General features: G+C 39.0%; 1 protein-coding gene across 1 annotated transcript; it reads left to right on the forward strand.

Annotated features, from left to right (window-relative positions):
- Positions 1–785: 785 nt before the first annotated feature.
- cpeb1a (cytoplasmic polyadenylation element binding protein 1a) lies at positions 786–10,588 on the forward strand. The gene is made up of 11 exons (XM_046859341.1): positions 786–1,023; positions 1,126–1,323; positions 1,981–2,195; positions 4,351–4,600; positions 4,740–4,853; positions 6,453–6,542; positions 6,628–6,764; positions 7,536–7,734; positions 7,824–7,918; positions 8,049–8,129; positions 9,396–10,588. The coding sequence occupies exons 1-11, from the start codon at positions 996–998 to the stop codon at positions 9,504–9,506; spliced, it is 1,518 nt and encodes a 505-aa protein (XP_046715297.1). The 5' UTR covers positions 786–995; the 3' UTR covers positions 9,507–10,588.
- Positions 10,589–12,067: the final 1,479 nt, after the last annotated feature.

A 12,067-nucleotide genomic window follows, 5' to 3' on the forward strand; every position in this document is an offset into this window, starting at 1 on the left:
AAAAAAGTCTAAAATTCTTTTCCACTAGGCTCTGTCCAATATATAAAACTCTGAATTCTTTACTTATATGAAAAAATATATATTTTAAAAACATCAATTTAACTAATATGAGGAGTGATTATGTGTAATCAGTTAGATTTGAATATAGTCATAGTTTTCTTGTGTTTTCTGTTAGGATATTAGAATTAAACAGCTATAAGGTTGATAAATATTAAACATTATTTCAAACATAAAATCCTATTGGCTGCTTTTTTTTTTTTTTAAAGAGAAAAGTCCAAAATCAGCTACACAATCTAAGATATTTATTAAATAAATAAGATATTTCAAGGGTAAAAAAAAAAAAGTTCATCTTATATTGTGGTTAATATATATATAATATATATATATATATATATATAAAGAATGCTATAAACTGTACATTTGATTATAAGATTTTTCCAGTGCACTAAATACAACTTTACTGTATGCACCTTATGGAGATTATTTCTTTGCAGCTCTTTTTAGCCCCCCGACATGGATATTAAGGTGGAATTATCATAATTAGGCCTGTGTGCGTATGTGTGTGTGCTGGCCGAATGAAAGTGTGGTGTGTCGCTCACACAGTAGAAAAAAAACAAAACTGTTCATTGAAACCAGCTGAATCACAGTGATGATAGGAACTCTCTCTCTCTTTCTCTCTCTCTCTCTCTCTCTTTTACCCCTCCCTCCATCATCTGGCCTGTCTCCAGCTTCAGGCCTGACTCAGCAGAGGAAGAGGGAGGGAGAAAGCGATTGAGAGACGAGCGATCCGTGTGACCAGAGTACCACGAGCAGTGCAGCAGAGAGTTTGACACCACACAGATCTAGATTAGGTGTTTGTAAGTATGTAGACATGGCGTTGTGTTTTCATGTGATGTAAAAGTGTGACGTGGCGGAGCATGGAATGTCTTTATCAGTGAGAGAGTGAACCGTTACAGTCACATGTTTAACGTGTCAGTGATGCACACACCGGGCTCATGGATGCCTCAACGGGCAGCACAGCAGGTTGGCATCTGAGATTCAGATTGTAATTATATGTGTTTGTTGGTTTGTGCATGTGTAAAGTCTTGTTAAGGGGGTCGCTCAGAAACTGTCTTATTTGTATAGAAGTGCCAGAAGCAGAATGTTCCTCTGTGGCCAGCAGGATGCCGTTCTGCAGTCAGGAGGGTCAGGAGTCTCCTTTGGGCCTGCTAAGTGTTGCTGAGCTCAGTCTGGGCCTGCAGTCTCTCAGACTGCCCTGCTGGGAACAGCCCTGGAACAGCGCTGAGCCTGAACATCCATCCAGGCCCTGCTCTCCAAAAAACAGTGAGTACCACAGTCAGCATGGCATTGTATACAATATTATTTAATTTTCTCAAATAGTTTTTCTTAGACCACATGAAATCATTTTTCTGTCCTTTGTAACAAATTTGTCTTGAGGGTTTCATATATGCACTTGTGTGTGATGAATATTCTACTATAATGATTATTCTGGAAGGTCTTTAAACTTGTGAATGACTAATCATCTGAAACACACCACCTCGACCTCAAACACTAGCTTCCCTGTTGAGCTGCCAGCATTTGTCCACCTCATTTAAACTACACTTATTATTCTTATGAGAATGCGCCATGTCCTATTTACTCATATTTAAACCTTTTTTTCGTCAGGGTTGCGATGTAACGTTTATAGAGTATACACAAGATTTAAAGTCTTTTGTGTGCCACATATTTGCTCTGCCCCAGTTCTTTTATATAGAGCAGATGACACAGAAGCTAATGCAGTGCACAAAGCCGCTCAATTCTGCTGTGTCATTCAGGCCCGTGTCAATCCATGACAGCACACTTTGTCAAATAATACTTGTTATTGCACGTGAAAACCAAAATGTTATTAGTGATTTCATTATGAAATCTGATAAATATTTTGCTGCATTTCTTTATTTCTATCAAATGTTCTCTCTATGTTGTGTATTTGTGCATATACAGTGCTGGGATTGTGGCCTAGTCCTCTCAGCAGTGCTCTGGACACACTGCAGGGTTGCCAGAGCTCTTTGGGTGGAGGTGATCTGTTGGAGTGTTTTCCCAGCCTAACCCGCATGACAGAGTCTCTTTCTTTGCTAAACTCTGGCTCTAGCAGTCCTGTCGACTCTGAGACCAGCGGCTTCTCGTCTGGATCTGACCACCTGGTCAGTAATCTTAAGGTGAGTAAATGAAAAATCGGGATTTGATGCTTAGTTTGTTTATATCTGATCTACAATCTACAATCATGGGAGCTAGTTATACCCCTTAGATAAACCTGTGAGCCTTGAATTGTAATTAGTGATGAATGGAATCAATTTGAGGAACTTTAGAATGGACTCAAGCTCATGCTTTATTTAATGTCTATGTTTTAACCTTTTTGCTGGTAAAACAAAGCTTCTGGTTAGTTTTACTGCTGAGTTGCTTGAGTAAAAGAGTTTGTTAGCCATAACAATAAACAATCCTGGACCACTATTTTGTGGATTGTTGGGGAAGAAAAACCAAGGGTTTTGCCAATTACTCATATTGATGAGAACCAAAAAACTCAACTTGTAATCAGTCTGGATAGTAAAATATAGTATTGATGCATGCCAAGCGCTATTCCACTATTTGATAATAAATGTGTTTATAAAGGTTTGGCATTTTGAAAATTGAAGTAGTATCTGATAGGATATTAATCTGATAGGAAGAGTTATGATCATCTGTCTACCGATAATTCAATTCAATTCAATTCAATTCAATATATTTTTATTTGTATAGAGCTTTTAACAATGAACATTGTCTCAAAGCAGCTTTACACAGATAATGTGGTGATTAAACGTAAATATGTTCTTTGTAAGTAAGTTTGTCCCTGATGAGCAACTGTGGCAAGGAAAAACTCCCCGAGATGGCATAAGGAAGAAACCTTGAGAGGAACCAGACTCAAGAGGGAACCCATCCTCATCTGGGTTGCACCAAATGTCCATTTGAAGCAGATATACAATGTTGCGGGGTACAGTGATGATGATCAGAAGCAAACTGTATTCCTGAGTCAGTGTAGCAGACTGTTGACATTAACTACAGTCCAATCCATCCTCAAAGCACCCGTTCTACTCCAGAATAACATGGAACCACCCAAGGTGTTGATGAGAGACCGTCCCAAGCTGCACAGAAGTGTGAAGATCCACGGAGGGAAGAGGGGCAGGAACAGTGGTCACTGGAGCCTCAGGAGCATGTTTAACTCGACCAAGAGAGAGAGAGAGAGAGAGAGAGAGAGAGAGAGAGAGAGAGAGAGAGAGAGGGTGACAGGAAGAGAAGGATATGGATTATTAAGTGTCCCTATTGGTGTATGAAAGTTAATGTCACTGTGCAGTTTGGACTCCGGCAGGATAGCGATATTGCAGCATAACTAAAAGGGAGAACCAGAAGGTAACACAGACATGAGGGATTTTTGGGATAAGAGACGACCCACCACACCACCGTCAACAAACCCGAGTGAACGTGTGAATGTGAGGGGACGACAGCATACAAATATACCAGTTCACCAAACACTCTATATCCATGCTCCCTCCAGATCTAAACCTTTACCTAAGAAAAATCTACTGATCAAAGGCTTGACTAAATAAATAAGTTTTCAACCTCGACTTGAACACTGAGACTGTGTCCGAGTCCCGAACACTGGTTGGAAGGCTGTTCCATAACTGTGGGGCTTTATAAGAGAAAGATCTGCCCCCTGCTGTAGTCTTCATTATTTGAGGAACCAACAGATAGCCAGCACCTTTTGATCTAAGTAGGCGTGGAGGATCATACTGGTACAGAAGTTCACTCAGATACTGCGGTGCGAGACCGTTAAGTGCTTTATACGTCAGTAGTAGTATTTTATAATCAATGCGAGATTTAATTGGGAGCCAGTGTAGACTGATTAAAACAGGGGTGATGTGGTCATATTTCCTAGATCTAGTGAGGACTCTTGCTGCTGCATTCTGAACTAACTGAAGCTTATTTATGCACTTACTCGCACACCCAGACAGTAATATCTATTAATATCTAGTAATCTAGTAATCTATCTATTAATATCTAGTAATAATGGATGACATCTGAGTGGATCTGAAAGGGTAAACAAGTTATGCTAATAATTCGTCGATTGGTTGCCATTATATCCTTTTCACAGTCTTTGATAACAAGATATACTTGAGGAAATCAACGCTTCCTCGACTGACTACCTGTTAAATGTACTGTAATAAGATCACAGAAAACCAGAGAGATTAAAAGATTTAATAAAACATTGATGGAGTAATGCATTTAGTTCGCAGTATTGCTGCCATCAAAATATCATCAAATTATTCCTTCTTTTCTTAGACCAGTGTACGGATCTCTCCTCCTATGAAATTCCAGCTGTTTGACACGCAGAAAGAGGCTCTGTTGCCGAGCATAGGGCAGCAAGAAGACTTCATTTCTTCTCTCGCTCCCACTCTACCGACTGTACTTGAAGAGTCACTGGCTAAATGCTGGACCAGGACAGCCCCCTGGCCCAGCTGGAGCAGACAGAGTGCACGAGTACATTCGTTCAGCATTGAGACGAAGGCTCAGCTGCATAGACAAGCTGCAGGTAGTGTGTAGCTAGCATGCTAACATCAACACCAGTCTCAAGCACAATCAGTATTTGGTGAAACTGTATTACTTGTTGCAATTTGATTGATGCAGTAAAACCTATATTGAAGATTTCGTGAAAAATCCTAATTTCATAGCAACAAATGAAGCTACTTGTACCTGGGCTGGACAGCTGCCTGCACGCATCTACAAAAACCCTATCTACTCCTGTAAAGTGTTCCTGGGAGGAGTGCCCTGGGACGTCACAGAGGGTAATGTACATACACAAACACACACACATGATCTGATCCACATACAGAAAATGTATTTCTTAATTCATAAATTCCCCAGATTAAATATGTGTGTGAGTTGTGAACTATAAAAACTAGGCTGTTGAGTTCTGAATTCTGAATGGTCAGAAGTTGTTGACTAGCGTTCTGAAAACAAAACCTTTGACAGTTTCGGCTATAAGGTATTTCACATGTTTATCTTAATGCGCTTGTTGGTGATGTAACCGTCCAAAACTGTTTTTGGGAGAGGAAAAAAAAAATAGCGCAGTTGTTTATTACATTCATGACAGCAGTGAAGTGTGCAGTTGGAAAAACAGACTGGTTCAAGGTGGAGGTTGGACTGCATCAAGGATCAGCTCTGAGCCCTTTTCTGTTTACAGTGGTGATGGACAGGTTGATGGACGAGGTCAGACAGGAGTCTCTGTGGACTATGATGTTTGTGAATGATATTGTGATTTGTGGTGAGAGTAGTGAGCAGGTGGAGAAGAGCCTGGAGAGGTGGAGGTACGTGCTGGAGAGAAGGGGAATGAAAGTCAGTAGGAGTAAAACAGAGTACATGTGTGTGAATGAAAGGGAGGGGCAGTGGAGGGGTGCGGTTGCAGGGAGAAGAGGTGGAGAAGGTGGAGGAGTTCAGGTACCTGGGGTCAACAGTGTAAAGTAATGAAGAGTGTGTTAGAGAAGTGAAGAAAAGAGTGCAGGCAGGGTGGAGTGGGTGGAGAAAAGTAATAGCAGGAGTGATTTGTGATAGAAGAGTATCTGTGAGAGTGAAAGGGAAAGTTTATAGGACTGTGGTGAGACCTGACATGTTGTATGGTTTAGAGACAGTGGCATTGAGTAAAAGACAGGAGGTGGAGCTGGAGGTAGCAGAGCTGAAGATGTTGAGATGTTCGTTGGGAGTGACGATGATGGACAAGATTAGAAATGAGTTTATTAGAGGGACAGTGCATGTAGGACGTTTTGGAGACAAGGTGAGGGAGGTGTGATTGAGTTGGTTTAGACATGTGCAGAGGAGGGACATGGGGTATATCAGTAGAAGAATGCTGAGGATGGAGACACCAGGATGGAGAAAAAAAAGAAAACCAAGGATTAGGTTTATGGATGTGGTGAGGGAAGACATGCAGGTAGTTGTTTGAAAGAGGCATTTGGAAGAGTAGTATGGAGACGGATGATCCGCTGTGGCGACCCCGAATGGGAGTAGCCGAAAGAAAAGAAGAAGATACAACCGAGCAGCTATAGGGTTAGGGGCCTTTTTAGGGGCCCAGGAGTGGCAGCTTCGTGTGGTTGGAATTTGAACTCATGAGCTTCTGCCCCATAGTCCAATACCTTAACCATTAACCAATTGGCGAATTTCTTGTGCACTTGAATGTGTTGCTGCAATAATGTCAAAATCTGCATTTAAGGTATGTTTCTTTCTTTTATTAAAAAATACATTTGGTGTCACCTCATCATAATAGATGCTTTTCAATGTATATTTGAAGTGGCATTTATGAAAGATCTTAAAGGCAGTTCATTTTTTACAGCAGACACCCTGGATTTATGAGTAATTAAAAACCACATAACTGCATGCCTCTGTCTGTTCAGGTAGTCTTTTGAACACCTTTAGTGTGTTCGGATCTTTAAAGGTGGAGTGGCCTGATAAGGATGGGAGACACTCTCAATGTCCACCTCAAGGTAAGCAGCCTTGTAGAAATACAGTTGTGATGATTTCAATCTATATTCTTGCTCAGTGTTTTACTTTATTATTCGTCGTGTGTAGGTTATGTGTACCTAGTTTTTGATTCGGAGAAATCAGTAAAGGCTTTGCTCCAAGCCTGCAGCCAGCGTCACCTGCATCATACAGATTACCTGGAGTACTACTATAAGATATCTAGCAAGAAGATACGCTGTAAGGTGGTGAGTAAAACATGCAGGCACAGAATCCTTTTTCGTGATGTTTGTCTCAAGTTGTTTTAAAGCTTGTAAGCAAATATCCAAGAACTTTCCCTTCATGCAAATATCATCAACTAGAAGCCTGATGATGTAATTAAAAATGTTAGGGTCAACATACAGATGGTTACCATAGGAAGTATGTTGATGCAATTTCGATAATCTTACATTTGGGTGTCATAAGATTTGATTAATTAAATACTCTTTTATTTAGTTATTATTTTAGTTTTATTTACTAAAATGGGGACAACCTGGAAGCAGATTTCATGTGGATCTCATAGTTTTTTGTTTGTATTTACAGATTATATTTTTATTTTGAATAAAAAAATATCAGACTAAACAAAAATGTCATCCAACTTATTTCGAATGTTTTCCTTTTGAACACAACATTGCCGTCTTGCTGGTAGAAAGATCAAACATCAAAAACAAAAAATAATCATGATTTAAATCTACTTATTCATATCAAAGCAAGGTCTTATATCATGATTCATTGTACTTTTTGTCATATTGTAAATGCTATCTTATTTACCTTGTTTGCCAAAACCTGGAACTACCATGATTTATTAAAAATAATTGTCTAAAAAAATAAATAGTTAAGTACACTAACAAAGTATTTGTACGTCTCTGGTTGTAACATTGTGCCATCTGAGATTTCTTTCATCTCGGTTGTTTTGCAGAGGAAGGAGGAAGGACCTAAATATGAAAAATTGCTTTAAACTCTTTCTTATGCACACATAGGTGCAGGTGATCCCATGGGTGATCACAGATAGCAGTTTTGTGTGCTCACCCTCGCTGCAGTTCTTCCCCAGGAGAACAGTGTTTGTTGGGGCTCTGCACGGCATGCTGACGGCCGAAGCTTTGGCTCACATTATGAAGGAACTGTTCGGGGAAGTCGTGTACGCTGGGCTCGACACGGACAAGCACAAATATCCAATAGGTCTGCCTTGACATACTTGACTGTTCAATGTCCCGTTTGCACACCACCACCTCACAACAGTTCAGTTTGTGATATTCGGCTTGTTGCAGGTTCTGGGCGTGTGACATTCAGGAATCAAAAAAGCTACCTAAAAGCATTGACTGCTGCTTTTGTGGAAATCAAGACCACTAAATTCACCAAGAAGGTAGGATTGGAATTATTTCAAGAAGGAGATATTATGCACTCTACGCATTGCATTCGGGTTTCTAAACTGTATGAGGAATAATTTCCATTCTCAAGTGTATCTACCTGTTCCGGCTTTTCACTTTTTTTAGATTCAGATTGATCCATACCTTGATGACTCTATGTGCCAAATATGTAATTGCCAACCAGGCCCATTCTTCTGTAGAGATCAGGTGAGAGATTAAACACTGTTCTGGATTAAAAATTCCAAGCACTGCTTTGTAGTCTATGGCTTCAGTAGAATGATATAAGGAGGTACAATGCATATATACAGTATCTGGCCATTGACGTGTTATCTCTGCTTGTAGTTTTATGCTTGTAGCTGCTGAGCTTTAAGCCCTAGCACTACCAGGATCACCACAGACATATTCACCTTTTAGGAACGGACACATCTATTGAATCCTACTACTTAATCACACACACACACACACACACACACACACACACACACACACACACACAGGAAAATAAAAATATAGTCGGAAATTAAACAGAAAAAAATTACTTTTTCTGGCCCCAACATTTGTGTGTGTGTGTGTGTGTGTGTGTGTGTGTGTGTGTGTGTGTGTGTGTGTGTGTAAATATACATATATAATTATAATATAATTTTTTTTAACAATTAATTGGTGATTAGAAAAATAAAAAATAACTCAATTAAATAACTAAAAAACATTTGATAAAATGTAAAAAATTTTATTCATCACAAAAAAAATTATTAAAAAAAAAGGAAATAAACAGAAGAAATAATAAATGGAAAACTGAATCCAAAAAAAAAAAAAAAGAATTATTAAATCAATGATAAATAAATACATTTAGGCACTGTGTGCCTGAGTGCCAAACCATTTATTTATTAAAATATAATTATTTATAAGGAAATTATGACGCATTCGCTGGACTGGAAATAAAAAAAGTCATAAGCCCCACCCCTTTTCAATGTCCTGCATACTTTAATTAGGTAATTAATATGTGATATAAATGTACAGTGTAGAATCTATTAATATTGTGTTGTGGTTGTATAAACGAGTGATGGAAGAGAAGAGGGTTGACAAATACACATCCTCCTGGATGAATCATAGGACCAAAGTTTAGGGTCAGTAGGAATTCTCCAGCTGTGCCTTTCGTCCCTGCGGCTTTTTCAGTCCAGAGGAAGTGCAGCCCGATGTGACAGATGTGGGTGCAAAGGAAACTTCCTGTTTTTATCTCTCTCTTTTTCTCTCTGCACTGTGTGTGTGTGTGTGTGTGTGTGTGTGTGTGTGTGTGTGTGTGTGTGTGTGTGTATGAAAATCGAATTAATAGTTGATCAGTCAAAGCATACTATTTTAAAATAGATTACAATTCACACCGAACATACAACACATTATACGCTAATGCTCAGCATTAAATATCAGTAATGAAAATAAACTTTTACTGAAGGTAATGTTTTGATGTCTCTGTCCCAGACTTGCTTTCAGTACTACTGCCGCTCCTGTTGGCACTGGCATCACTCAACAGACATGCTGAGCAGTCACCGGCCTCTGATGCGCAACCAGAAGAGCCTTAACCTGAGCTAAACAACCAATGCAAACTGTAACTCTGCTGCTTACCCAGAGGAGTGTGGGTTTACCTGACCCACAGAGGTTTAACTGTGCCATCTTCTTTCAACTTGCCGGGTTGAGCAAGAGAATGACCATAGAACGTTCATGCACTGCTTTCTCACTTTTTCGCAGGTTACTTGTTCACTAAGGCACTATGTAGGGCGCCGTGCCAAGGGATGATGGTCCATTTTACTATTACCTGGATAATCATTACTATGGATATAATCCCAGAATTCTGCAGGTGGCGAATAAAAAAATGCCTCCTTGATTTTTAAAATTCTTTCCACAACTTTGCGTTGGAAGTTTTCAAATATTTATTATCATGTGAGTTGAATAGCATTTATGTTGCCAGTTTATCAGCATGTTATTAGAATTATTAATGATGGAATTACCTTTAATTTACTTTTAATTTACAAACTCAATTTTACTGGATTATGATGTAGTCTACTGGATTAAGATGTCATAGCTGTGTGGATTATTTCTAACGTAGAGAAGGGACTTAACATTTTTTCTTATCCATTCAAAAATGTTAATGTGCAGCAGCATTAAACAGCCTATATCTCACTGTCATTTCTTGTTAGAAACTGTTAGATTGTGGACTGTACATAGTTTTTAATCAAATTGTTGCACTGTATTCATTTGCACTTTGGGACAGGGGGAAAACCGCTGTTTTATTCTACATTTGGAGAACTGTTAAATCTGAGAGTTGTTTAAACATTGTTCTTTACTGATCCTGTTTCTGTTCCTGTTCCTAGTAACGTGAACTAACTCTGGTTCAAAGCCTACTGATTGTAAACCATTCTACATCAATTTAAATTAACCCCCCTGTTTTATTTAGGATTTACGGCTGTGTGCCAAAGAAAGTATTAATCTCTCTTTCTCTCACTTTCTCTCTCTTTCTTGTTTTTTTATTGAGTTTTGTTATGCTAAGCTTGTTGCCTGATCCAGCTGCTTTTTTAGAGTTTTAAAATCTCTACCTCATTGGTCTGCGATTGTTGCCATGGTTAAATAACTTGGTGGTTGTTCCAGTTGGGCACAATAAAAGGTGGTAAAGTGTTGTTGAAGTCTGTTCCATTTCTTTAAAAAAAACTCTTGCAATATGTTAAAAACTTGAATAGGTTTTAGCATTTTTTAAGTTGTTTCTACGTATGGAGATTTTTTTTCTCCATAAAAAGCCCTCTGTTGGTAAAGTATTTATATGGTACAGTCTATGGCTGTTATTGCTTTTTTGGCGACCTAGGTGGGATTCCAATAGTCACCCCCCCATGGCTTCGCCCTCCCATCACAATGCTCCACTCCCAAACCATACAAATCAGTTAGCTAAATAACTCACTGATTAATTGATTGTACCCCCACTGTTTCTAGGCATAGGCAGAAGTTGCCCTCACCCATTTAAATTATTTACCTGTTTTACTATATATACATATATAGAGTATATGTTTACAAACTTGAATTCAGGCAACTTCTTAATTATTATTAAATGTATTTTAATGTGTTTAACCTTTATAATGAAAAGTTACAAATGACTTGTATTATGTGGGAGTGGAACATTGTGATGGGAGGGTGAAGCCATGGGGGCGGGGTGACTATTGAAATCCCACCTAGGTCGCCAAAAAAGCCATAGATTGTACCATATAAATACTTTACCAGAACCAGCCCTGACTACAGAAAAGCTACTTTTAATGACCATTAACTCAACTGTATGCTTGTATTAGTTTCTTCTCACAAACATGTTCTCCCAGTGTCACCAAAACAGGTTTCACCAATTCAGATCTGGACACTTCTAAAGGTGTACTGTGGTATTTGGCACCAGATGTTGGCAGCAGATCCTTTATGTCTTGTACAGGTGTGGCCAAATTTTTTGAGAATGACACAAATATAAATTTTGCATACAGTTCCGAATGTTAGGAAGAGTGATCAGATGAATTGTAATTAATTGCCATCAAAACTTTTGGCCATGACAGTTCAAGTTGTGAGGTTTGGCCTTCATGGATCAAACTTGTTTGTCAAGCACATCCCAAAGATGCTTGGTATATGGAGGCCAAGTCAACACCTTGAACACTTTGGTATGTTCCTCAAATAATTTCGGGACAATCTTTGGTGTGGATTTTCATTGAGCATTATCATGCTGAAAGAATCCATTGCCATTACAGAATACTGCTGCCATGAAGGGAAGTCCTTGGTCTGCAACAGTGGTGATACGTGTCAAAACATCCACATGACTGCCAAGACCCAAGGTCTCCAGTACAACTTCGTCCGCAACTTCATTGCTCACAGCCTCTGTAAACTTGCTTAGTGACCCTGGTTATATTTGTTTTTGTGGATAAGAGATGGTTTAGTTCTGATGGTCACATGCTCATTGTTGAAGCTTCTGGTGGTGTACAGAAGTCAGTATTTTCACTCTTCAGCTATGCAGCTTTATATGCAGCAAGCTGTGTTATGGATAAAAGCCAAAATTATCTTTAAATTTGTGCTACAGTTGCTCTTTTAGTCATATCAGATAACAGGCTTCTCTCCCAACATGCATCAATGGAATG

Source organism: Silurus meridionalis, chromosome 10 (assembly GCF_014805685.1).
Source record: "Silurus meridionalis isolate SWU-2019-XX chromosome 10, ASM1480568v1, whole genome shotgun sequence".
NCBI classification, from domain to species: Eukaryota; Metazoa; Chordata; class Actinopteri; order Siluriformes; family Siluridae; genus Silurus; species Silurus meridionalis.

Excerpts from the sequence above, each read along its gene's own strand:
- cpeb1a (XM_046859341.1), top strand. The coding sequence starts at position 996 with ATGGATGCCTCAACGGGCAGCACAGCAG. Across the intron at positions 7,735-7,823 it reads CAAGCACAAATATCCAATAG|GTTCTGGGCGTGTGACATTC; the intron begins GTCTGCCTTGAC and ends GGCTTGTTGCAG. Across the intron at positions 8,130-9,395 it reads CATTCTTCTGTAGAGATCAG|ACTTGCTTTCAGTACTACTG; the intron begins GTGAGAGATTAA and ends TCTCTGTCCCAG.